Genomic DNA, 25,095 nt, shown 5'->3' with positions numbered 1-25,095 from the left:
TTTTAAAGCACTAAACCAGTAAAGCCAGTTATCTCATTTTTATCTGTTCTGCTCTCCTGGAATCTCAAAAGAAGACATTTTTCTCTGGTCCTCAAAGCTAACCCCTGCCTAGAAGAAGAACCAGCAAAAGTGACTGAGGAAGAGTAGTTGCAAAGAGAAACAGGGAAAGAAGCTGATGGAGATAATGTTTCAGAAGACTGGGTGCTCCTGAGCTGGCAAGGTACCTCAGGGAACACGGGGCGATAAGGACGGAAAAGCACACTTCAAGTTTAGAAATGGGAAAATGACTGGAGCCTTCACGGGAACCCTTTCAACAGTGTAGTGAGGTCTAGAAACCATATTTATGGATTAAAGAGTAAGGCAAATGGAGATGGTAAATCGAGACTACCTTTTAGAAAGCGTGAATTGGAAATAAACAGTAGAAAAACAGTGAAAGCTAAAGAAGAATAGAGTACTAAGTGAAGAATTATTTTAAGATAGGAATATTTTGAGAATGTTTTGGGTTTGAATGAAGGAGGCAGAGCTTGAAGATAAAGCAAAGAGGGTACATGACTGAAGTTAAGAGTTCCAGGAAGGAGATACAAAGTACAGTCAGATGGCATTAGCCTTCAGTCAGAGAAGGAATGTCTCTTCCATAGAGACTAGGGGAAAAGAGATAAACAAAGGCACAAATGTATGTATCAGATCGGAACTTGAGGGCATTTACCCTAGAAGACTTATGTTTGCACCATAGTTCAGGAGTCAGAGGAAAACAGAAGGGTTTAAAGTGAGATGGAAGTTTTAGGAAAGTGGTGAAATTTTTTAATAACCGGTGTGAGTTACTCGAGGGGCAAGTTAATCACAGGTCATTATTTAGAAACTATAATTTGTAGTGATGTCCAGCTATAATTTTGTAAAACAGCTATATATAAAACTATAAGCATAGATACTTATGATAAAAGCAGAGTTTGCTGTTGGGTAGAGTAGAAACACAAGAGGTTGAGAAAATTGTGGGTACAAAACAGGAGGTTAACCAGTAAGCAAGGTATTTACGGGTTTATAGCAATCAAAGTAAGACAAGGAACAAATCTCCTACAATTCACATAAACAAATCAAAGTAACAAAGTAACAGGAAATGGACCAGCATGCAGAAACAAAGCCATTCTCTGGAACAATGGGGCAGAGTAACAGATTTCCTTAAAATTGTCTTTCCAAAGCAGCCAGATGAAACCAGCCCAAGGGACATTCACAGAACATCCACCTGTGACCACTGTGTGACCTTCCACCAGGGGTAGTGAGGGGCTGCAGTTTGGGAATCAAACTTAGGGAACAGGACATTGCACAGGTGTGACACCCCATAATAAGTCCTTCTACAGATCCTGGAAGCCTCTGGGACAGGAGCCATCTTAAAGCCATCTTAAAAAGCTGCTGGGCATGCACCTTAGTTAACCTATCCCCGCCCAAAACGGCCACTTGCCAGAAAAACCCCACCTACACCTCTGAATAAACATGAAATCCACCCCCTCCCTCACCCCACTCAAGAGTTTTTAAAAACCCATGCAAGTCCTTTATTCTGGGAGATGAGGGGAAGCATTGCCTAGGCCCTCCTCGTCTCTGCTTACGAGCCTCTTTAATAAAGCTTTGCTTGTGTGGAAAATTCTCTCTGCTTTACCCATTCATTCTAGACCAGTGAGAGGCGAGAACCATATTTAATTAAGGACATAGAGGCGCCGGCCACAAAAGTACACACAGGTTTAATTGTGTTTACTTACTAATCTGTAGTGTACAATCTCACATAGGTTTCGCCCTATCTGATGAGGTGAAATTGTGCACTGCCAATTAGTAAGTAAGCACAAGAAAGCCCGTGCATGCCTTGCTTATTGGGAAATCTGTACCTAGTGCAAGAAGAATGTGATTGTAATAATGGACCAGGAGCCTTGTCCTGAAAGGAAAAGGTAGTGAAACCAGCAAGGAACTAAGACACTGGGAGAAAGAAAACAAAATGGTCAGTAGGCTAGAGGCTGAATTCAAAAGGGTCTATAAGAATGAGAGAATTGTTACCTGATTAGAGTCCATGCCCTGAAGCAGTTGAGCCAAGGAAACATACTCCAAGTTAGAGTGAGAAAGTTTAAGGAGATGTATACATCACTGAGGACATGGCAGCAACACAGCCTGTCTCTATGGAGTCCCAAGAGGAATTTTACATTAGAGCTTCTATAGAATATTACAAGGGTTAGAAGTGTCTTTTGTAGTCTGCACATGGCCTGGCCAGAGGAGTTAGTCGTTACAAGATACTGACAAAAGACTCTTTATCAGAAATATATATCAGATGCCTGGGCTCAGATTTTCCTGTGGGGGCTTGTAAGTCACAGGTGGTCTTGTTAGCAGAATAAGGTTCATGCCTCTCACTGGTCAAGAATAAACAGATAAAGTGCACAGAATTTTCCACAAGAGCAAAGCTTTATTGAAGAGGCTCTCAAGTGGAAATGAGGAGAGCCTAAAACAATGCTTACCCCCGACTCACAGAACAAAAGAGTAGCCTGGGTTTTTAAAAGTTCTTGGGTGGGAAAAGATACATGTTTACTCATAGGCATAGGCAGGGATGTGTTAACTACAGTGTGCTCTCCAGGTTCAATTCCCGGCTACTGCCAGGGCCCCTCACTGCCCGTGGAGGAAGGTCACACGGTGGTCACAGGTAGATGTTCTGTGCCTGTCCCTGGGATTGGTTGTATCCAGCTGCTTCTGTAAGACAACTTTAAAGAAGTTTGGGGGCTATTTTCTGATACCCAGTGCCATTGTTCTGGGGAATGGCTTTGTTTCTGTGCCCTGGCCCATTTCCTGTTACTTTGTAGATTTGGGGGGCCCTCTGTTTCCTGTCTTAGCCTGAGCGAACAAAATAGTTATTTGCATCAGATTAAAACAAAGAACAAAGCCATTAACATTAAGTGAAAACAAAGTAATTAACAGAGGTATGTGAAGGAGGAGGCAGGCAGACTAAAGAGAAAAACTTAAAGGTTCATCATGGTGTTAGTTATGTCAAGCTCTCAGTCACCAATTTTGAAAAAGGAGAAAACATGCTGGGAGTATTGGGGTCACAGAATTAGCAAATTGTCATCAGTGTAATGCTGAAAGTTTCAAAGTGGAAATAATTCCAGATGATACGGAATGAAGCTCTAAAGCTATTAGATGATGGCAAAATTAAGTTTCAAAACAAAAGTAAGTTTTCGCCACCAAGGTTGAGAGAGTAGTGTTGTGAAACAGGAGGTAGGGATACACATGTCAACTTGTGAGAAAATGAGAATTCAGGGAAGACCGAGGTTATCATTTAACACATTGCTCCATTCTCTGTATTCACTCTAAGGTGGTAATTGAGTCTTTGGGCCAGTTTTTATTTAGGTTAAGAATGAGACAAAAATATTCATTTCCTTGGAGGCCCTGCCCAGTAAGACCTGAAAAGGCAAGGCTAAATCTCCAGCCAAGCTGCTTAGAGGTAATCATAAAATAAGACACCTGGTAGGGTTGTGGCAAAGATCATGCCTACCACAGTCCTAGTTTAGATTTCCAGCACCTCAAAAGGTGGGACTTGGCTGCCGGAAAAAGCCCTCTGTCCACTTTCTGCACAGACAATGAAGTTATCAAGGTGAACAGTCAGTGGGGACAGAAGCGACACATGTCATGCGAGTTGCCATAGAGGCTCAGAGACAGGCAGAGAGCTGCTCTCCGACTTCTGGGCATCTCCCCTGGTTGCTGGCTGAAACAACTTGGGACCTGGCCGAACCTGAAGGCTGTACTAGGACCCGAATCAAGGCGAGGGTGGTAGTGGTTCCGGCATCGGCGGCCCAGCTGGAGGGATGTTCCGGGGTCCCAGCAGCAGGACAGCAAGTGGTGTGAGGAAAACGGGCAGCCCCATGGTCACGCTCTGCCTGAACCATGCGCAGGACCTGTGGTAGAGTCAGAGGAGTAGGAGCTACAGCAAGCCGAGAACCAGGTGCTCCCTCTCCAGCAGGCCAAAGTCCTCGGTAGTAAGTCTCTCCTGACCCCCAGAGCTGGAGACTGTGGGCAAATGCCCTCATCCCTCTTTATTGATGTTCCTCGGATACAGGCCCGACCAGCCAGAGGGGTGGGGAGTAGAGGAAAGGGGGAGACGATGTGTCTGTCAGTCTTTCCGTCCTGGCCTGAATGGGAGGGGGGTTTTATGGGGATCTTAAAGTCCGAAATTTCATGTGGGTTCAAGTCCTGTGCCTGAAGTTTCTGGTGACACGTCAGTCTTGGCAAAGCTTGTAAACCTCAGGGGCTGTGCTATAATCTGTGTGGCCCACAGCAGGTTTGATGAGGAATATTTCTTGTTCAGCTGGCCAACTCCTTTTTCTTCTCCCCAAGAAGAAGTATTCTGGTCAATTTGAGTTGTTGCAAACAGCCTTTTGGCCTTAGAGAGAATCTGGTATCCCAGGTAAACTAACAGTTATGAATGTCTCCATCATTAATACTTTCCTTTTGTAGGTACCGTAAGACCTTTTTTCTTAAGCTAAGAAGGTGAGAAAAAGGCTGTTTTTTTTCCAGGTGCTATATGCCAGTTAAATTAGATTTTTATAAATGATATGTGTCATTCCATCTGTTAAGTATTTCATTAAGTACGGGTACACGTCTAGAGTTACTTGTCCAAAGTTAAACACTAAGTGATAGAAGTAGAATTTTAACTACATCTGGCCAGTTTCAAAGCCTTTTCTACTTCTGAGCTTACAGCCTAGGTAAGGCAGGGTAAAGAGTAGTAGGAAGCCTGAAGAATGAACACATGCTGGGGTAATTATGATTCTGGAAGACAGACCATCCCGTATCATAACTACATATAATCTTAGCCCAAGGCCTGCAAATAATGTACAAGAGAAATAAAACTAAGTGGTGTGTAATAAAATCACTAAACATAGAATGACTATTTCCAGTGTAGATTATTGGAAAGGAATGTACTTGGAATATTCAGGAGATGCTAAGGAGTTGAGTTTGACTGGAACAGAGAGGCTAAGGGAGGTTATTGGGATAGATAAAAGTGGGGACCAAGTTAGGAAATGGAGAGTATGTGTGTTTACTTGATTTCATATCTATAGGGATGTATTTTCATTTATCAGCAGTAGAATATCAAAAGTGGATTTGTAAAACTTAATGAGGGTTTGGCCTTATTTTCAACTCTTGTGTTTGTGTTTAATAACAAATAACTCGGAATATTTTTTTAATGAATATATTTTTGATATGGCAGCTTCTCTGGAGCTTCTCTTTTAAAATGCCATCATCTCTTTCTTCATCTTATTTCTGATATTTGGTGAGGCTAACACAATGTTGAAGAGCTTGGCTGCTAACCAAAAGGTGGCAAATTGAATCCACCAGCTGCTGCTTGGAAACCCTATGGGGCAGTTCTGCTCTGTCATATAGGGTTGCTGTGAGTTGGAACTGACTCATTGGAAATAGGTTTTTGTTTTTAAGGTTAGATGAAGGAGCCCTTGTGGCACCGTGGTTAAGCACTTGGCTGCTAAGTCAAAGATCTGTTTTTGAACCTACCAGTCACTCCACATGAGACAGATATGGCAGTCTGCTCTCATAAAGATTACATGGAAGCCCGACGGGGCAGTTCTGCTCATTACGACTTCAGGGTCGTTATGACTTGCAACTGACTGAGAGAGCAACAGGTTTTTTCAGGTTAGATGGAAGTCCTTCTCCTTCTCTCCTTCACCCCTCCCCCACAACACACATCATTTATGGACTCAAATGTCCAAACAAACCATGAGAGCTTTTTTGTTTCTGAACTATATGTGATTTTAGAAAGACACAGAAGGTCTAACTTATGCACAAACTTGCAAAGAGACAAAGAAATCATCAGGTTTTTTTTCCTTCCCTTACGTATTGATCCTAATATCGATGTTTTGAAAGTTGAAATTAAATATCTCTGAATATGACTCCCACTGAGTAGATTAGCTTCTTTGTTGTTGTTGTTATTAGGTGCAACCCAGCCTGTTCCCACTCATAGTGACCCTATGTAAAACAGAACGAAACGCTGCCTGGTCCTGTGGCATCCTTATGATCCTTGTGCTTGAGGCCGTTATTGCAGCTGCGGTGCCAATCTACCTGGCTAAGGATCTTCCCCTTTTTTGCTGAACTTCCACTTTACCAAGTATGACATCCTTCTCTAGGAACTGATACCTCCTGACAACATGTCCAAAATATATGAGATATAGTTTTACCATCCTTATTTCTAAGGAGCTTTCTGGTTGTACTTTTTCTAAGATTTGTTCCTTCTTACAGCATTCCACGGTATATTCTGTATTTTTCGACAACACCATAATTCAAAGGCATCAATTATTCTTCAAACTTCCTTATTCATGCCCAGCTTTCACATCCATATGGGGTGACTGAAAACACCATGCGTAGATTAGGCATACTTTAGTCCTCACCCTGATATCTTTGCTTTTTAACACTTTAAAAGACCTTTCAGCAGATTCGCCCAATGAAACGTGTCTTTTGATTTCTCGACTGCTGCTTCCATGGGTGTTGATTGTGGATCCAAGTAAAATGAAATCCTTGACAACTTCAATCTTTTCTCTGTTTATCATGATGTTGCTAATTGGTCCAGTTGTGAGGATTTTGTTTTCTTTATGTTGAAGTGCAATCCATACTGAAGACTGTGGTCTTTGATCTTCATTAGTGAGTGCTTCAAGTCCTCTTCACTTTCAGTAAGCAAGGTTGTGTCATCTGTATAACGCAGGTTGTTAATGAGTCATCCTTCAATCCTGATGCCCTGTTCTTCTTCATATAGTCCATCTTCTGGGATTATTTGTTCAGCATACAGATTGTATAGGTATGCTGAAAGGATACAACCCTGATGCACACATTTCCTAACTTTAAACAACACAGTATCACCTTGTTCTGTTTGAACGGCTGTCTCTTGATCTATGTGCAGTTTCCTCATGAGCACAATTAAGTGTTCTGGAATTTCCATCCTTTGATATATTATCCATAATTTGCTGTGATCCCACAGTCGGATACCTCTGCATAGTCAGTAAAACAAGGTATACATCTTTCTGATATTCTCTGCTTTCAGCCAAGATCCATCTGACATCAGCAATGATATCCCTGGATCCATGTCCTCTTCTGAATCTGGCTGGACTTTCTAGCAGTTCCCTGTTGATACTCTATTAAAACCATTTTTTAATTCACAAAATTTTACTTGGCTGTGATGTTAATGATATTTGATAATTTCTGTATTTTGTTGGCTCACATTTCTTTGGAATGGAACAAATACAGATCTATTCCAGTTGGATGGCCAGGTAGCTGTCTTCCAAATTTCTTGACATACATGAGTGAGCACTTCCAGTATTGTATCCCGTTTTTGAAACATCTTAATAGGTATTCCATAATTCCTGCCACTGCCTTCAATATAGCCTGGACTTCTTCCTTCAGTACCATCGGTTCTTAATCCTATGCTACCTCCTGAAATCATTTAACATCAACCACTTCTTCTTGGTATAGTGACCCTGCGTATTCCTTCTGTCTTCTTTTGCTGCTTCCTGCGTTGTTTGGTATTTTGCCCATAGAATTCTTCAGTATCACAACTTGAAATTTAAATTTTTCCTTCAGCTTGAGAAATGCTGAGCATGTTCTCCTTTCCTGTCATTCAACTCCAGATCTTTGCACATTTCATTATAAGACTTTACTTTGTCTTCTCAAGCTGCCCTTTGACGTTTTTTTTTTCAGCTCTTTACTTCGTATCTTTCGTTTGTTTTAGCCACTCTGTGTTCAAGAACAAGTTTCAGAGTCTCTTCTGATACCCATTTTGATTTTTTCTTTCTTTCCTGTCTTTTTAAGGATATCTTGCTTTCTTCACCTGTGATGTCCTGATGTCATCCCACAATTTGTCTGATCATTGGACATTTGAGTTCAGTGCATCAAATACTCTTCTGGAGATGGTCTCTAAATTCAGGTGGGATATACCCAAGGTTACATTTTGGCTCTGGTCAACTTTTTAAAATTTTTTTCATTTTCACCTTGAACTTGGATATAAGCAATTCATAGCCTGTTCTATAGTCAGCCCCTGGCCTTGTTCTGACTGATGGTATTGAGCTTCTCCATCATCTTTTCCCACAAATGTAGTAATTTGATCCCTGGGTATTCCATCTGGTGAGATCCATGTGTAGAGCTGCTGTTGATGTTGTTGAAAAAAGGCATTTGCAGCGATGAAGCCATGGTCTTGCAAAATTCTATCATGCGATCTCCAGCATCATCTTTCACCAAGGCCATAGTTTGCAACCAGTGATCCTTCTTCTTTGTTTCTAACTTTCACATTCCAATCACCAGTAATTATCAATGCATCCTGATTACATTTTTGATCAATTTCAGACCGCAAAAGCTGGTAACAATCTTTAATTTCTTCATCTTTGGCATTAGTATTTGGTATGTAAATTTGAATAAATAGTCATATTAACTGGTCTTCCCTGAGGGCACACGGATATTATCCTATCACTGTAGTTCTGGATAGATATTGCAGTGTTCTTTTGACAATGAATGTGACACTGTTACTCTACAATTTCTCATTTCTGGCATAGTAGAACATATGATTGCCCAATTCAGAATGGCTAGTACCACTCCATTTCAGCTCACTAATACCTGGAATATCTTTCTTAAAGTGTTTCATTTCATTTTTGACAACTTCCAATTTTCCTCGATTTATATGTCATACAGTATATGTTCTGATTATATAGTAACATTTTGTAAAACATTTATATTAATAACATTTCACCCATACAGATTGAGCCTGGGGAAGGCCAAGCACCTCTTCTGATCTGACAGCTTTTCCAATTCAACTTATCAATAGTAACACATTAAACTTGTTTCTAGCACCTTTCTTCTTACAAGGCGAAAAAACACATCCTTTGTGATCTTCCAGTGACCTTCTGAGAAATCTCAAAGTGAGTTTTAGGTGCAAAATATATTATTTAGGATTTAAGAGGCCAAAGCATCAAATTTTTCAGGGGTTTCAACACTTGACTGTACTGGATCATGGGCTACTGTGAGCAATACTTCCTACCTATTAAATCAAAGTAAAAATTAAAAATGTTTAAAGTGTGCTAGAAAGTAAATAGATTATAAACAACATTAGCTCTTTTAAAAGGGGGAAGGATTTTCTTTTGACCTTTTAAATTCGCCCAACTGGAGTAAATAGAGGAGCCCTGGTGACACAGTGGTTAAGAGCTATGGCTGCTAAGCAAAAGGTCATCAATCTGAATCTACCAGCCACTCCTTGGAAACCCCATGAGTCAACTCTGCTCTGTCCTATAGGGTCACTATAAGTCAGAATTGACTCAGTGGCAACAGGTTTGGTATTTTTTAGAGTAAAGAAGGGGTTTTCTTAGGCCCTTTTACCATTCAGGAAGCAAAAGAAGTTTTTGTTGTCCCACCCAATTTCAAATAGCACTGCATTACAACCTCCATTCTAACGCCATCCATTTCTGCTTCATTATCTCATTTCTTTTTTTGTGTGTGTGCTTTAAGCGAAAGCCTACAGCTAAAATTAGTTTCTCATGTAAAAATTTATACACACATTGTTATGTGACCCTAGTTGTTATCCCTATAATGTGACAGCACACTCCTCCTTTCCACCCCAGATCTCCTATGTCTGTTCAACCAGCTCCTCTCCCTTTCTGCCTTCTCATCTCACCTCTGGACAGGAGCTACCCATTTAGTTTTGTGTATCTACTTGAACTAAGAAGCACACTCTTCACAAGTATCGTTTTATGTCTTATCTTCCAGTCTAATCTTTGAAGAGTTGGCATCAGGAATGGTTTTAGTTCTGGGCTAACAGAAAGTCTGGGAGCCATATATTCTGGGGTCCCTCCAGCCTCAGTTAGACAATTAAGTCTGGTCTATTTACTAGAAATTGAATTCTGCACCCACTTTTCCCTTGATCCATCAGGGACTCTGTTGTGTTCTCTGTTGGGGCAGTCATTGGTGGTAGCTGGGCACCATCTAGCTTTTCTGGTCTCAGGGTGACGGAGTCTCTGGTTTATATGGACTTCTTCCTTGTGCCTTTGATGTTCTTCATTCTCTTTTGCTCCAGGTGGGTTGGGACCAAATGATGCATCTTAGATGGCCACTCTCAAGCTTTTAAGACCCCAGATACCACTCATGAAAGTGGGAAACAGAACATTTTCTTAATAACCTTTGTTGTGCCAATTGACCTAGACATCCCCTGAAGCCTGATCTGCATACCCTGTCCCCTGCTACACTGTCCCTCCAAGTGTTTGGTTGTGTTCAAGAAACTTCTTAGCTTTTGGTTTAGTCCAGTTGCGCTGACTTGCCCTGTATTGTGGTCCTTTCCCTTCAGCAAAAATAATTCTTGTCTCCAATCTAGTTAGTGAATACCCGTTCCTCTCCTTCCTCACCCTGGTAACTATGAAAGAATGTTTTCTTCTGTGTTTAAAGCTATTCTTGCATCATCTCATTTCTTAACTGTTTTCAGTTTTCTACCCTGCTGGAGAGATTTTCTCTACTATCACCTCTATAACCTTTGCCTTGAAAATCAACTTAGCTTCCTTCAGAATCTGTTTTTCTAGCATAACTTCTTGTGGAAGGACGAGACTGGCTGTGCCATAGGTTTTAAATCTTATCTCTGCCCTACCTCAGGATCTTCTCCAAACTCAACTAAGCCTTGCTTTGATTCCACCCCCACACATTTTTTCAGGAGGAATCTCTTGACTTTGGATTTGGGTTCGGACTGGCCAGAATCAGAACTTCGCTCATCTCTTCCCTTTATTTTTTGCATTAAGATAACCACAACCAAAGTAACCAAGAATCAAAGCTTCCTCATTTCCCTGTGAAACATTTATAACCCTATACATTCATATAAAACTCTTAAAGTACAGTGTCATAAAGTGACAAAATGAACACATTCATTAACAGACCCAAATATATATATGTTTTCTGTGACGTAGAAAAAATAAAGAGCTAAAGCACCTAGATTCAGGTTATAATGAATATCTATTAATTTATTATCAGACCAGGGTTTTAAGTTACCTAAAGATTTTTGATATTATCTTCAAGTCCTTATAACACAAAACTTAATTACTATGGAAATAAAGTTTGTCAGAATTATGATTTGATTTGATTAAGCACAAATATACATTTTTCGTAATGTTAAGTATGTAGTAGAAGGAATGGAGGTCTTTTCTATCAGTATACTTGTATAAGTTAGGAAAGATCCCGACTAGAATAAAATGCATGCTTATATTTTACTTAACAAAGGTAACTCAAAACACGTAACTGTTTTTATTAAAGCCAAGATTGTTAAACTAGCCTTTTGCCAAGGATTTATCTAAGTACATGAATTCAGCTTTTGTTTCTGTTTTCTAATTTTTGAAGCTCTTTTGGACTTTTTAAAATTTTCTCCAGCTTCAACTTGAACTTACATATGAGAAGTTGATGGCCTGTTCCACAGTCTGCCCCTGGCCTTGTTCTGACTGATAATATTGCATTTTTCCATAGTCTCCACAGATATAGTCAGTTTGATTCCTATCCTTTCCATCCAGTGACGTCCACATGTATAGTCGCTGTTTATGTTGTTTAAAAAGGGTATTTGCAATGAAGAAGTCGTTGGTCTTGCAGCTATCTCTGGTGATGTTTCTTTCACCAAAGCCATATATTATGACTACTCATCCTTCTTCATTTCAAGCTTTCACTTTCCAGGCTCCAGTAATAGCAATGCATGCTGATTGCATGTTTGAATAACTTTAGACTGAAGAAGTTGGTAAAAATGTTCATTTTCCTCACCTTTGGCCTGAGAGGTAGGTGTGTAAATTTGAATAATATTGTATTACATGGACTTTCTTTTAGGTGTATGGATTTTATCCTGTCACTGACAGCATTGTACTTCAGGATAGATCTTGAAATGTTCTTTTTGATGATGAATGCAACACCATTCCTCTTCAGTTTACCATTACCAACATAGTAGACCATGTGATTGTCTGATTCACAATGGCCAGTGCCAGTCGATTTCAGCTGAAGAATGCCTAGAGTAATGATCATTGTACATTCCATTTCATTTTTGATGGCTTCCAGTTTTCTCAGACCCATACATCTATATGCCATGTTCTGATTATTAATGGATGTTTACAGCTGTTTCTTTTCATTTTGAGTCATGCCATGTCAGAAAATGAAAGCTTGACTTCATCTATGCCATTAAGGTCAACTCTATCAACTCTACTTTGAGGAGGCAGCTCTTCCCCAGTTGTGTGGCTTCCAGCCTGAGGGTTTCATCTTCTGGCACAATATCAGACAATGTTCGGCTACTATTTGTAAGGTTTTCACTGGGCAGTTTTGTCAGAAGTAGACCACCAGGTCCTTATTCCTTGGCTGTGTCAGTCTAGACCCTCCACTGAAACCTGTCCACCAAGGGTAACCCTGTCAGAATTTGAAATACCGGTGGCAAAACTTCCAGTATCACAGCAACATGCAAGTCACTGCAGTACAACAAACTGACAGACACATGCTGTATTTGGTTTTTAATTTCCTTAATTTTGGAAACATTTAGGAATACTCAATTTATGTAAGCGCTTATTTGTCTTTAAACCTACCAGAATCAAACTCTTTGAAGGGAAATTATAATCTAATCTAATTTAATACCTTTAAAGTGCTGTGGACTTTAAAGAACCTTTTCTTATTGTTGTTAGGTGCCATTATACATATCAAACCTATGTATAGCAGAACAAAACACTGCCTGGTCCTGCACTGTCCTCCTAATTGCTGCTCTGTTTGAGCCCATTGTTGCAGCCACTGTGTTAATCCATCTCATTAAGGGTCTTCCTCTTCTTTGCTGACCCTTTACCTTACCAAGCATGATGTCCTTTTCCAGGGACTGGTCACTCCTGATACCATGTCCAAAGTACTTAAGATGAAGTCTCGCCATTCTGGCTTCTAAGGAGCAGAATTGCACCTTCCTCTGTCAGTCCATGGTGTATTCAGAATGCTCTCTCTGGATTAAGACCAAGTTCTCAAGACAAAAATGATACAGAAGGAAAACATCCCACAATAAGGCATGTCCAAGTGTACACTGGCTATCTCTATCAACAGGCTTATAGGGCCTATGCCTATGTTCTAACCTTGTGATTTTCCTTTTCATGACAATCAACAATAACACAACACTCCTCTTTTTATTTGCACAACTCTTCAGTGCAGTCCAGAGGATTAAAGTGATAAATGGTACTTCATATATCAGGAAACAGGGGAATTACCCACAGCTACATACTTTGCATTAGATAGACTCTGGGCTAACTCCGAGTGGATTAACAAGTATCTTTGTTACAAATGAATTCTCAAAGATTTAACCACTGTATTTAACTGGGCCTCTGTTTCTTTATTATTAACACCCCACAAGTTAACAATGCTGCAAAGTAGTTTAGCAGTTACTGGCAGGAAAAAAAAAAAAGGTAAGTTAGTAGTTTTTTGAGTCAGTCTTTTAATTTTCGGCATGAGTAAAAGATGCCCCTTGAACTCAAAGGAAGACATCTTTTTTATTTTATGTCACCTATGGTAGGGCCTCAGTCCTCTATTTCAGTCCCTCCCCTAAAACCAACCTAATAAAATTCCTGATAAACTACTATCACCTCTTTAGATGGACGGAACCGTTTATAGGGGAAGTCACTTAAAAGGTCTGCATTATGTGAAAGTCTCATACTTGATTGTAACTTTACTTATTGAACATGAATTGATTTGTCTTTGTCATTCTCTATCAAATCAGAATTTTATCTATAGGTACTCTTTCATCAGATAAACAAACAAAAAACCTGTACCTCTGAGAGTGTTAAATATCTGAGCCATTCACAGTTTAAATCAGTGAGAGTGATTAAAGAAGAAATTCAGCTGTTCTAAAACTGTTCTGAAGATCAGTCAATGCCCAGGAGTGGAGGAAAAACCTTCTCTTCTTTCTCTCTTGAAGAATGTTGTTAGTATTGCAGTTAATTAGACCATCCTCCTTTTTTTTCCTAAGGTGAAAATACCTTTTAAGTTCCAGTTGACTCACCTGCAAACTAAGAGAGCTCCAAAAGTTAGTGGGTATGTTGGAAAGTGTATATTAGCTTTGACGTAAAGTAAAATATCCAAATTGAGTTCTACTGACCACAGTTTAGGCTTCCAGACTTCTATTCAACCAACAGACTTTTATATTAGAATGCAGTAGAGCCTTGGTGGTGGTGATGTGTACCATGAAGTCAATTCCAAATCCTGTGTGATAGGGTAGAACTGCCCAGTTTTCAACGCTCTAATGTTTACTGGTGCAGGTTGCCAGATCTTTTCTCTTGGGGAGCAGTTTTGTGAGTTCAGACTTCCAACCTTACCACTGGCAGCAAAGTGTTAACAATTGCACCGCCAAGGCTCTTGGAGTCTTTGTATGTATGTCATCTCAAGTTTTCAAGGAAGTTAATTTTGTATTATAGTTCCGCTCTATGAAGGTAAAAAATTGTATAGTATTCCACTTCTAATCTTCTACATATTTACTCATTATTATCAGCTAAGAAGTATTTATACAAGTTCTGGTAAAAAGACCAAACTTAATGGTCTGACTGAGACGAGGGGGATCCCAGAAAATATGGACCCCAGACTGTCTGTTAGCCCAGAAACTAAAACCATTCCTGAACCCAACCCTTCAGACAAAAATTAGACTGGACTTTGAGACATAAAATGACACTCATGAAGAGCATGCTTCTTAGCTCAAGTAAATATATGAAACTAAATGGGCAATTCCTGTCTGGAAGCAAAATGAGAAGGCAAAAGTGGATGAGAGCTTGTAAATGGACATGGGAAATCCAGGTGGAAAGGAGGAAGTGTGCTGTCATAGGGGGAACAACTAGGGGCACATAACAATGTGTGTATAAGTTTTTGAATAAGAAATTAACTTGAACTATAAACTTTCCCTTAAAGGACAATAAAAATAAAATATACATGTTTAAATTAGGGCTCGCCAAGATTTCTATTAAAAATTTTCATGGGATGTGTTAATTCGGGAAGTAAGGAGTTTTTTTTTTTTTTTTTTAACTAAGAGGAAAGAAGAAACTAGAAAAAAAGAGAAAGTTGCCTTGTTCTTATTCGTTAAGTAGGAATGGAGATTACTTACTGAGATAAATTAGAATTAAAGATTTAAAAAGGGCAAGAAAAGTTTTAAAAAAAAAACCTCCCGGAGGTTATGCTAACAGCCTTTGAAAGAGATTAATGAAAGACTCAGTATGGATAGCCAAGGAGCCTTGGTGAAGCAGCAGTTAAGTGCTCAGCTGCTAACCAAGAGGTTGGCAGTTTGAACCCACCCACAGCTCTGTGGGAGGAAGATTTGAGTCTGCTTCTGTAAAGATTACAGCCTTGGAAACCCTATAGGGCAGTTGTACTCTGTCTTACAGGGTTGCTGTAAGGTGAAATTGTCTCAAGGGCAATGGGTTTGGTTTTTTAATTTAATGGTGGCCACGACCAAGAAAGTAGAATACTGTCAGCAATTTTCATTCCTTATCTCAAGTCCTAATTAAAAAAGACCAAAGACTATAGCTATAGATTCTTAGGTCTTAAGGGAAAAATCACAAACCAAAGGCGTTATATTTGAATGGAAATGTAGACTTTCTTTCTCTAGAGACTATTTAACTTTGCAACTGCTGCTATGAAAAAAATAACTGAATCAGCTACTGAAACAGTACAAAGGATAAAGAAATCAGCAGAAGAAGGGAAAATAGGTGACATCATTGATAAGGTACATTTAAATATCTTTGGAAGTAGAAGTTTATGAAATTCATTAATAGCTAATATAAAGCATTTTTTTCTTATGAACTTTACTAGTCCAAAGAGATATAATATATTCTGATAAAAGATAATAACTTTTGAGAATCTTGGTTTATTTCTTTTTGTTCAAGTAGTTATTATATAAATTATCTGATTTAAAAATCTTTGACTTTCATCTTAACATGTTCTAAAATACAGTGATGCTTTTGAATTACATTAAGCTTTTCATATTGTGTGTTTAAATTTAAAATATAACTATTCTGTAATATGTTTATGCCTTTACATTATTAGGTTAAGTTTTTAAGTCCTAACCAATTAGGAAAAGAAACTTTTAAAACTGTAAGACACAAGTTTGTTTTTTTTGCAGTGGTGGGTACAGGTCTAGGAAATTTCATCATGTTGTTATTTGAACTAAAGAGGTCATCAGTTAAATTATAAATATATTGTTATTTAGATATCCTTGTTTCTATATGTTGGGATGAGATTCAGCCTTCTATTATTTATGGAATACTAGTAAATTATATCTTTATTTTTCCATATGCAAAAATAATTTTTCATAAAAAGGGTTGCTTATATGCTTAAAATTCAAAACATTGGAGATCCCCTCTAAGAAATGGAGAGATATCACTTTTTTAGCATTTTTATTCAAGGAAAATGAGTAAATTGTTTTGAACAGACTTCTAAAATCTTGTTAATTTTTTTTATCTAAAAGTAAATTTTTCATGGTAACTTGATTCTTAATGTGTTTTTAGTAGACAATTTTAGGAGATTACCAGAAGGAGCAGACAAAGTTTGTTCAGGAGCAACATATAAAAACATCAGGTATGGTACATGTTAATGTTATGTGACTCATTTTATTGTGCACTTGTTACAGGGTAGACACTAAGCTTGGGCTCTGAGAGTACAAAAGTGCACAAGTAATGGCCCCATCATTTGGATAGCACCAAGACTAGTCAGAGAGGTAAACCCATAAACCTTTGAAGTTTAAAGTAAGGGAGTAAATCAATCCCTGTAGCTGGAGTGATGGTTCAGGCCAGCCAGTGCCAGCCCCTCTGGGGAGCTGGCTGTGAAGGAGCAAGAGTAAGTTTCATTTCTCACATGGAACATGTTTCTCACCATGGATATTTACATACTAGCAAATGTTGGCTCCCTCCCCATCCTCTTTAGGAGAGCTTCCCAGGAGACTGACCAGTGCCAGCAACGATGGGGCCCTGAAAAGCCATGAAGTGTCAGGAAACTTAGCTGATACATCTGTTTACTGACAAATGTTCCTGTTTAAATATTTGCAGTTATAAAGCCTCAAAATATCTGTTCATTGGTACTCAAATGCAAAAGTAGCCTGGTGTCTTTTAATCTGGCAAAAGTAGTACAAGATAATACAATCAGGTTTAGCTGTGCTACCAATTCAAAACAAATAATATGTGCCTGAGTAAACTCAAAAGTATGAAGCAGCTCTTTTGCACAAAAAAATATACAGGTTAGCATGACTGACTGATTCATTAGAGGTAGTAAAATTGATCCTAGTTTGGTGGCTTGTTGCTGGTGCCTTTGAGATTAGAACTGTTGGGGTTGGTGAAAGGTTTGGAGGCAATTTCAATTTTGAAGTGTTTATTAGATATCCACACAAATAGAACATGTACAAAGGCAGGGAGGAGAAAGCAGGGTGTTTAAAATACCTGTGGAATATCTAGATCAGCAGTGTTCGGGTGCAGTAACCACTAGCCAACTTAGTTTAAATGAATTAATAAATTTATAAATGAATGAACAAAATTTTAAATTCTATAATTTTCAATCCTTATCTCCAGTCCTAATTAACAAAGACCAAGTCCTGTAATTACAGATTCTTAGAAAGTCTTCTTCAGGAAAAATTCATAAATACAGATCATTGTATTTGAATGGAAGCATAGACTTTTTATTCCTTATAGACTTTCTATTGAACTGTGCAACTGCTGTTACAAAAAAGATAACTGAATCAGTTGCTGAGATAGCACTGCATTGCACTAGCCACGTTTCCAGTTCTCAATAGAAACATATGGCTAGTGGCTTCCATATAGATCATTTCCATCACTGCTGAAATTCTCTTATTCAGCACTGATGGAAATTAAATGAATGTGGTTTAGTCTGAAGTGTGATGGAGAATTCAGCCCATTGGTACTGATGATTAGCCAAATCATGTTAAATCTGCTAAAGCAGGGGAGATCCGCTATGAAAAGTTTGTCAAACATGAAGATGTGAGAGATCCACAGTGTGTAGTTGAGGGGTAGAAGGAAGGGAGCGGGCAGTTACCCTGTGCCTGCTGAGTGGCGGGCATTTTTCCTATAATAGCTCATTTCATAAAAGGGAGATGATGCAGTCATCAAGGTTAAGTGATTTGCTGAAAGTCACTCAGCTGGTGAGTAAGGAAACTGAAATATGGCTTTAAAACCTGCGCCCATTTGCCCAAATAAGAGGACACTTGGAGGGAAAAAAGCCCTGGAAGCAAGGAGAAGGGAACTTCCAAGGACAGTGGGACAAATGCAGAGAGATCCAATAATGGCAACGCCCAGGAGTAAGGTACTGTACCAAGTGTGTTACATGCATGAGTTCACTTATCACAGAAACTCTGTGAAATAATTACTCTAAGCTCCATTTTCCAGATAAAGACATTTTCTCAGAGATAAAAGAAGTAGAATGTCCACAGATTTGGATAAGCAGGTGGTTACTGCTCATATTAAAAAGAACAATTTCGTCTTTCTAGGTTGTTGCCATTTCTAGTCTGACACTTCACTTACCCCACTGGATTACACTCCTCTCTTTTTCTTGTGAGCTCCAGATAACAAAGACTGGGTGTTAGTTATCTTCATATCCCCAGTATTTAGCTTCTGACAGCTCATTGAGGATTGGAATTCAACCCTATTGTTAACTGACCCCATTTTGTTTTTTTTTTTTTTTTTCATTTCCCTTCTGAAAATCCTTTTTCCAATTCCTAATTACCTACCTTACACCCTCCTCATCACTTTTGGTCATGTATCGAGTACAGTAGCTTTTTAAAAATACTTTCTATTTAGAAATAATTTCAATTTATAGAAAAAGTTGCAAGAATAAAAATAGTACAGAGAATACCATATACCCCTTACTTACATTAGTTTTATCCCATTTAGTTTATCATTTGTGGTCTGTCTTATGTACTGGGTCTCTATGTGTGTTTTTGTTTTATCTCTGGACCACTTCAGTGCATATTTCTTTAGAATTGGGAATATTCTTTTATATCATTAAATATAGTTGGCCACTTTGGGAAATTTAAAACTGATGTAATATAATATCTAGAGGTCCATGATGTTCATCTGTTACTCATTCATTATGTTAATTTTGATCATCATGTGGCCAAAGTATTGTCTGATTTCTCCACTGTGTAATTCAAGTAATTTTTTACCAAAGCATATATGTGTAAGACTCATAAATTAAGTATGGGTGTTATATTGGGTACATGATCATTATTTGTAACTCATTGTGCATTGCTTTCTTAAATGGCTCTGTAGGAATTTCCTTTTATTTTTCAAGGATTGGAGTGTAACAGTTGTAACCTCTTTTCCCCTTTTCTCTTTACCACTTTATCATTTAAAAACCTTAAAGAAGCAGCAGTGCCCCATGGCTTAACAGTAACAATGAAGAAACAATTCAAGAGCAAATTCTGGCCTTATCAAATATAAGTTTCTTATCTCTGTTGTTATGACTTTATCCTTAAGAAAGATTTTTTTAATAATGTTTTTTAATATTTTGAGGTATTAGAAACTTTCACTATTTTTTTATTTTATTAATTTTGTTGTTGAGAATGTATACAGCAAAGACATACAACAATGGATGTAATAATTTCTACATTTACAATTCAATGACATTGATTACATACTTCAAGTTGCATAACCCTCTGTTTCTTAGTTTTTCCGCCTCCATTAACATAAACTCACAGTCTGCTAAGTTTTCTATCTAACCTTCTGAAGTGCTATAGTCAGTTTAATCCCATATAGATAGTTCTTTAAAAAACACAGTGCTCAATGTAGATATTCTTTTCTAGTTATGCTAAACCATTGTTTGGTTTTAAGAAGACTTTGGGAAATATTTTTGGTTTAAAGATTGTCTCAGGGCAGTAGTTTCAGAGGCTCTTCCAGCCTCCATAGTTCCAGAAAGCCTGGAGTCTAAGAGGATTTGAAATCCTGTTCTGCTTTTGCGCCCTTTTAATCAGAATTCCTCCATAGACTATTTGATCAAAATGTTCAGTTATGGTAGCTGGGGCACCATCCAGTTCTTTGGTCTCATGGCAAAGGAGGCAGCTGTTCTTGTAGGCAACTAGCCACACATTCCATACCCTCCTCCTATTTCTGAACTTTAGTTTACTTGTGTTGCTTCTTGCAAATAGAGACTAAGTGTTGTGTGTTCGTTGGCTGCTTGCAAGCTTTTAAGATCCGAGGCTCTATGCAATGAATTAGGAAATAGAACATAAGTACTAAACATGTTACTAGTCCAATTAACCATGACCCTCAACCTCCAAATCAAGGAACCAAATCCCGTGAGGTTTTTGGTTTTACATAAACAGCCTCAGCAACTATTTTATTGTCATTGTTGATGTAAGTGTATCTATCACAAGACTGTTGTCAATTCAACCTTTTATACATCTACTTCTTAATGGCAGGAAATCCAATAATGGGTTATTTAACCTTACTTTTAATCAATGTGATTTCTTCATCATCGTAAAAGCCCCTTTCCCCTTTCTCCCATCACAAATAACTAGTAACAAACTTTAGCATCTATATATTTGCCTTTTCTTGACTTTATATAAGTGAGGTCATGTAATATCTGCCTTTTGTGACTGACTTATTTCACTCAGTTTAGTGTCTTAAAGCTCCATCTACATGATAGATGTGTCAAGACTTCATTTCTCCTACTAATTAAGTAATATTCCCTTGTATGTGTGCGTGTGGAAACCCTGGTAGTGTAGTGATTAAGAGCTCAGCTGCTAACCAAGAGGTCAGCAGTTCAGATCTACCAGGTGCTCCTTGGAAACCCTGTGGTGTAGTTCTACTCTGTTCTGTAGGGTCTCTATGAGCTGGAATTGACTTGACGGGAATTTATTTGGCTTTTTTTTTTTTAAGTATGTGTGTATGTACTGTATTTTGTTTATCCATTCATCTGTTGATGGGCATTTAGGTTGTTTCCACCTTTGGCTATTACAAATGATGTTGCAATTAACATTGGAATACAAATCTCTGTTTGAGTCTCTGCTTTCACATCTTTTGGGTATATATGTAGTAAAATTACTAGATCATATGGTTGTTCTACTTTTAGTTTTTTTGAGGAACCACCACACTGTTTTCCACAGTGCTTTCCATCTTGCTTTCCCACCAGCAATGGATTTAAAAAAAAAAATTGCTATGAGTTAATTCTGACTTATAGCAACCCTGTGGGACAGAATAGAACTGCCACATAAGGCTGGTACCAGACACCAAACCAAGCCCTGCTGTGGAGTCGATTCCGACTCATAGCGACCCTTTAGGACAGAGTAGAGCTACTCCGTACATTTGCCAAGGAGCACCTGGTAGATTTGAACTGCTGACCTCTTGGTTAGCAGCTGTAGCACTTAACCACTACGCGACCAGAGTTTGCAAAGGGCTGGTAAAGGATTCCAATTTCCTACCTCATCACCGAAATTTGTTATGCTCTGTTTTTAATCTTTTTTAATCTTGTTGTTGTTGTTAGGTGCTGTTGAGTCGGTTCCGACTCATAGCGACCCTATGCACAACAGAACAAAACACTGCCCAGTCCTGAACCATACTCATAATCATTGTCATGCCTGAGCATATTGTTGAAGCCACTGTGTTAATCCACCTTATTGAGGGTCTTCCTCTTTTCAACTGACCCTGTACTCTGCCAAGCATGATGTCCTTCTCCAGGGACTGATCCCTCTTGACAGCATGTCCAAAGTATGTAAGATGCAGTCTCACCATCCTTGCTTCTAAGGAGCATCCTGGTTGTATTTTTTCCAAGACAGATTTGTTCGTACTTTTGGCAGTCCATGGTATATTCAATATTCTTTGCCAATACCACAATTCAAAGGTGTCAGTTCTTCTTTGGTCTTCCTTATTCATTGCCCAGCTTTCACATGCATATGATGCTGTTGAAAATACCATGGCTTGGGTCAAGCGCACCTTAGTCTTCAAGGTGACATCTTTGCTTTTCAACACTTTAAAGAGGTCCTTTGCAGCAGATTTACCCAAAGCAATGGGTCTTTTGATTTCTTGACTGCTGCTTCCATGGCTGTTGATTGTGGATCCAAGTAAAATGAAATCCTTGACAACTTCAGTCTGTTCTCCATTATCATAATGTTGCTCATTGGTCCAGTTGTGAGGATTTTTGTTTTCTTTATGTTGAGGTCCAGTCCACACTGAAGGTATGGTCTTTGATCTTCATTAGTAAGTGTTTCAAGTCCTCTTCACTTTCAGCAAGCAAGATTGTGTCATCTGCGTAACGCAAGTTGTTAATGAGCCTTCTTCCAATGCTGATGCCCTGTTCTTCTTCATATAGTCTAGCTTCTCCTATTAGTTGCTCAGCATACAGATTGATTAGGTGTGGTAAAAGAATACAACTCTGACACCTTTCCTGACTTTAAACCAATTAGTATCCACTTGTTCTGTCCGTACAACTGCCTGTTGATCTATGTAAAGATTCCTCATGAGCACAGTTAAGTGTTCTGGAATTCCCATTTTCTCAATGTTATCCATAATTTGTTATGATCCACACGGTTGAATGCCTTCACATAGTCAATAAAACACAGGTAAACATCCTTCTGGTATTCTCTGCTTTCAGCCAGGATCCATCTCACATCAGCAATAATACCCCTGGTTCCACATCCACTTCTGAAACTGCGCTGAATTTCTAGCAGTTCCCTGTCAATATACTGCTGCAGCCATTTTTGAATTATCTTCAGCAAAATTTTGCTTGTGTGTGATGTTAATGATATTGTTCTATAATTTCCACATTCGGTTGGATCACCTGTCTTGGGAATAGGCATAAATATGGATCTATTCCAGTCAGTTGGCCAGGAAGCTGTCTTCCATATTTCTTGGCATAGACGAGTGAGCACCTCCAGCGCTGCATCTGTTTGTTGAAACATCTCAATCGATATTCCATCAATTCCTGGAGCCTTGTTTTTCACCAATGCCTTCAGAGCAGCTTGGACTTCTTCCTTCACTACAATCAGTTCCTAATCATATGCCACCTCTTGAAATGGTTGACACCGATTAATTCTTTTTGGTATAATGACTCTGTGTATTCCTTCCATCTTCTTTTGATGCTTTCTGTGTTGTTTAATATTTTCCCCATAGAATCCTTCACTATTGAAACCAGAGGCTTGAACTTTTTCTTCAGTTCTTTCAGCTTGAAAAACACAGAGCATGTTCTTCCCTTTTGGTTTTCCATTTCCAGCTCTTCGCACGTGTCATTATAATACTTTGTTTTGTCTTCTCAAGCTGCCCTTTGAAATCTTCTGTTCAGTTCTTTTACTTCATCAATTCTTCCTTTTGCTTTAGCTGCTCGATGTTCGAGAGCAAGTTTCACAGTCTCCTATGACACCCATCTTGGTCTTTTCATTCTTTCCTGTCTTTTCAATGACCTCTTGCTTTCTTCATGGATGATGTCCTTGGAAGTCATTCCATAACTCGTCTGGTCTTCGGTCACTAGTGTTCAATGTGTCAAATCTATTCTTCAGATGGTCTCTAAATTCAGCTGGGATGTATTCAAGGTCGTATTTTGGCTCTCATAGACTTGCTCTGATTTTCTTCAGTTTCAGCTTGAATTTGCATGTGAGCTATTGGTGGTTTGTTCCACAGTCGGCCCCTGGCCTTGTTCTGACTGATGATACTGAGCTATTCCATGGTCCCTTTCCACAGATGTAGTCAGTTTGATTTCTATGTGTTCCATCTGGTGAGGTTCAGTTTATAGTCGCCGTTTATATTGGTGAAAGAAATTAAAAAGTTGTCGGTCTTGCAAAATTCTACCATTCAATCTCTGGCATTGTTTCTGTCACCACAGCCATATTTTCCAACTACTCATCCTGCTTCTTTGTTTCCAACTTTCACATTCCAATCACCAATAATTATCAATGCATCTTGATGGCATGTTCAATCAATTCCAGACTGCAGCAGCTGATAGAAATCTTTTATTTCTTCATCTTTGGCTCTAGTGGTTGGTACGTAAATTTGGATAATAATCGTATTAACTGGTCTTCCTTGTAGGCGTATGGATATTATCCTATCACTGACAGCGTCGCACTTCAGGATAGATCTTGAAATGTTCTTTTTGACGACGAATGCAACACCATTCCTCTTCTAGTTGTCATTCCCAGCATAGTAAACTATATGATTGTCTGATTCAAAATGGCTAATACCGGCCCATTTCAGCTCACTAATGCCTGGGATATGGATGTTTATGCGTTCCATTTCATTTTTGACGATTTCCAATTTTCCTAGATTCATACTTCGTGCATTCCAGGTTCCGATTTTTAATGGATGTTTGCAGCTGTTTCTTCTCATTTTGAGTCATGCCACATCCGCAAATGAAGGTTCTGAAAGCTTTACTCCATCCACGTCATTAGGTCGACTCTACTTTGAGGAGGTAACTCTTCCCGCATGATGTTTTGAGTGTCTTCTAACCTGGGGGGCTCATATTCCAGCACTATATCAGACAATGCTCTGCTGCTATTCATAAGGTCTTCACTGGCTAATGCTTTTCAGAAGTGGACTGCCGAGTCCTCTTCCTAGTCTTAGTCTGGAAGCTCAGCTGAAACCTGTCCTCCTTGGGTGACCCTGCTGATATCTGAATACCGATGACATAACTTCCAGCATCACAGCAACATGCAAGCCCCCACAGTACAACAAACTGACAGACAGGTGGGGTCTTTTCAATGTTAGCGATACTGATAGGATTGCAATGGTATCACACTGTAGTTTTGATTTGCACCTTGTCTGATGGCTAAAGATGTTGAGCATCTTTTCACATTTGAATGTTCTTTGCAAAATGTCTGTTCAAATTTTTCGGCAATTTTATGATTGTGTTGTCTTTCGCTGCTAGGTTATGGAAGTTTTATACTGGTTTAGTTATTAGATTCTTATCAGACATATGATTTCCAAAGGTATTTTCCCAGTTTATCTTTTCACTTTTTTTGTAAAGTCTTTTGATTAACAAAAGTTTTTAATTTTTATAAGGCTCTTTATTTAATTGGAAACCCTAGTGGCATAGTGGTTAAGAGCTATGGCTGATAGCCAAAAGGTCAGCAGTTAGGATCCACCAGGCGCG

The 25,095-nt window shown here is 38.8% G+C and overlaps 1 protein-coding gene across 1 annotated transcript in view; it reads left to right on the top strand.

Annotated features, from left to right (window-relative positions):
* The first annotated feature begins 4,905 nt into the window (after positions 1 to 4,905).
* LOC135229029 (synapse-associated protein 1-like) overlaps positions 4,906 to 25,095 on the top strand; it is a 46,241-nt gene continuing 26,051 nt past the window's right edge. Inside the window, 5 exon segments of the mRNA XM_064278768.1 lie at positions 4,906 to 5,049; positions 15,626 to 15,742; positions 16,527 to 16,593; positions 17,427 to 17,436; positions 19,393 to 19,460. Coding sequence (XP_064134838.1) covers positions 4,906 to 5,049; positions 15,626 to 15,742; positions 16,527 to 16,593; positions 17,427 to 17,436; positions 19,393 to 19,460 — 406 coding nt within the window.

Source organism: Loxodonta africana, chromosome Y (genome assembly GCF_030014295.1).
Source record: "Loxodonta africana isolate mLoxAfr1 chromosome Y, mLoxAfr1.hap2, whole genome shotgun sequence".
Lineage (NCBI taxonomy): Eukaryota > Metazoa > Chordata > Mammalia > Proboscidea > Elephantidae > Loxodonta > Loxodonta africana.
Note: the sequence above shows the minus strand (reverse complement) of the source record. Positions and strands in the feature narration are given on the sequence as shown.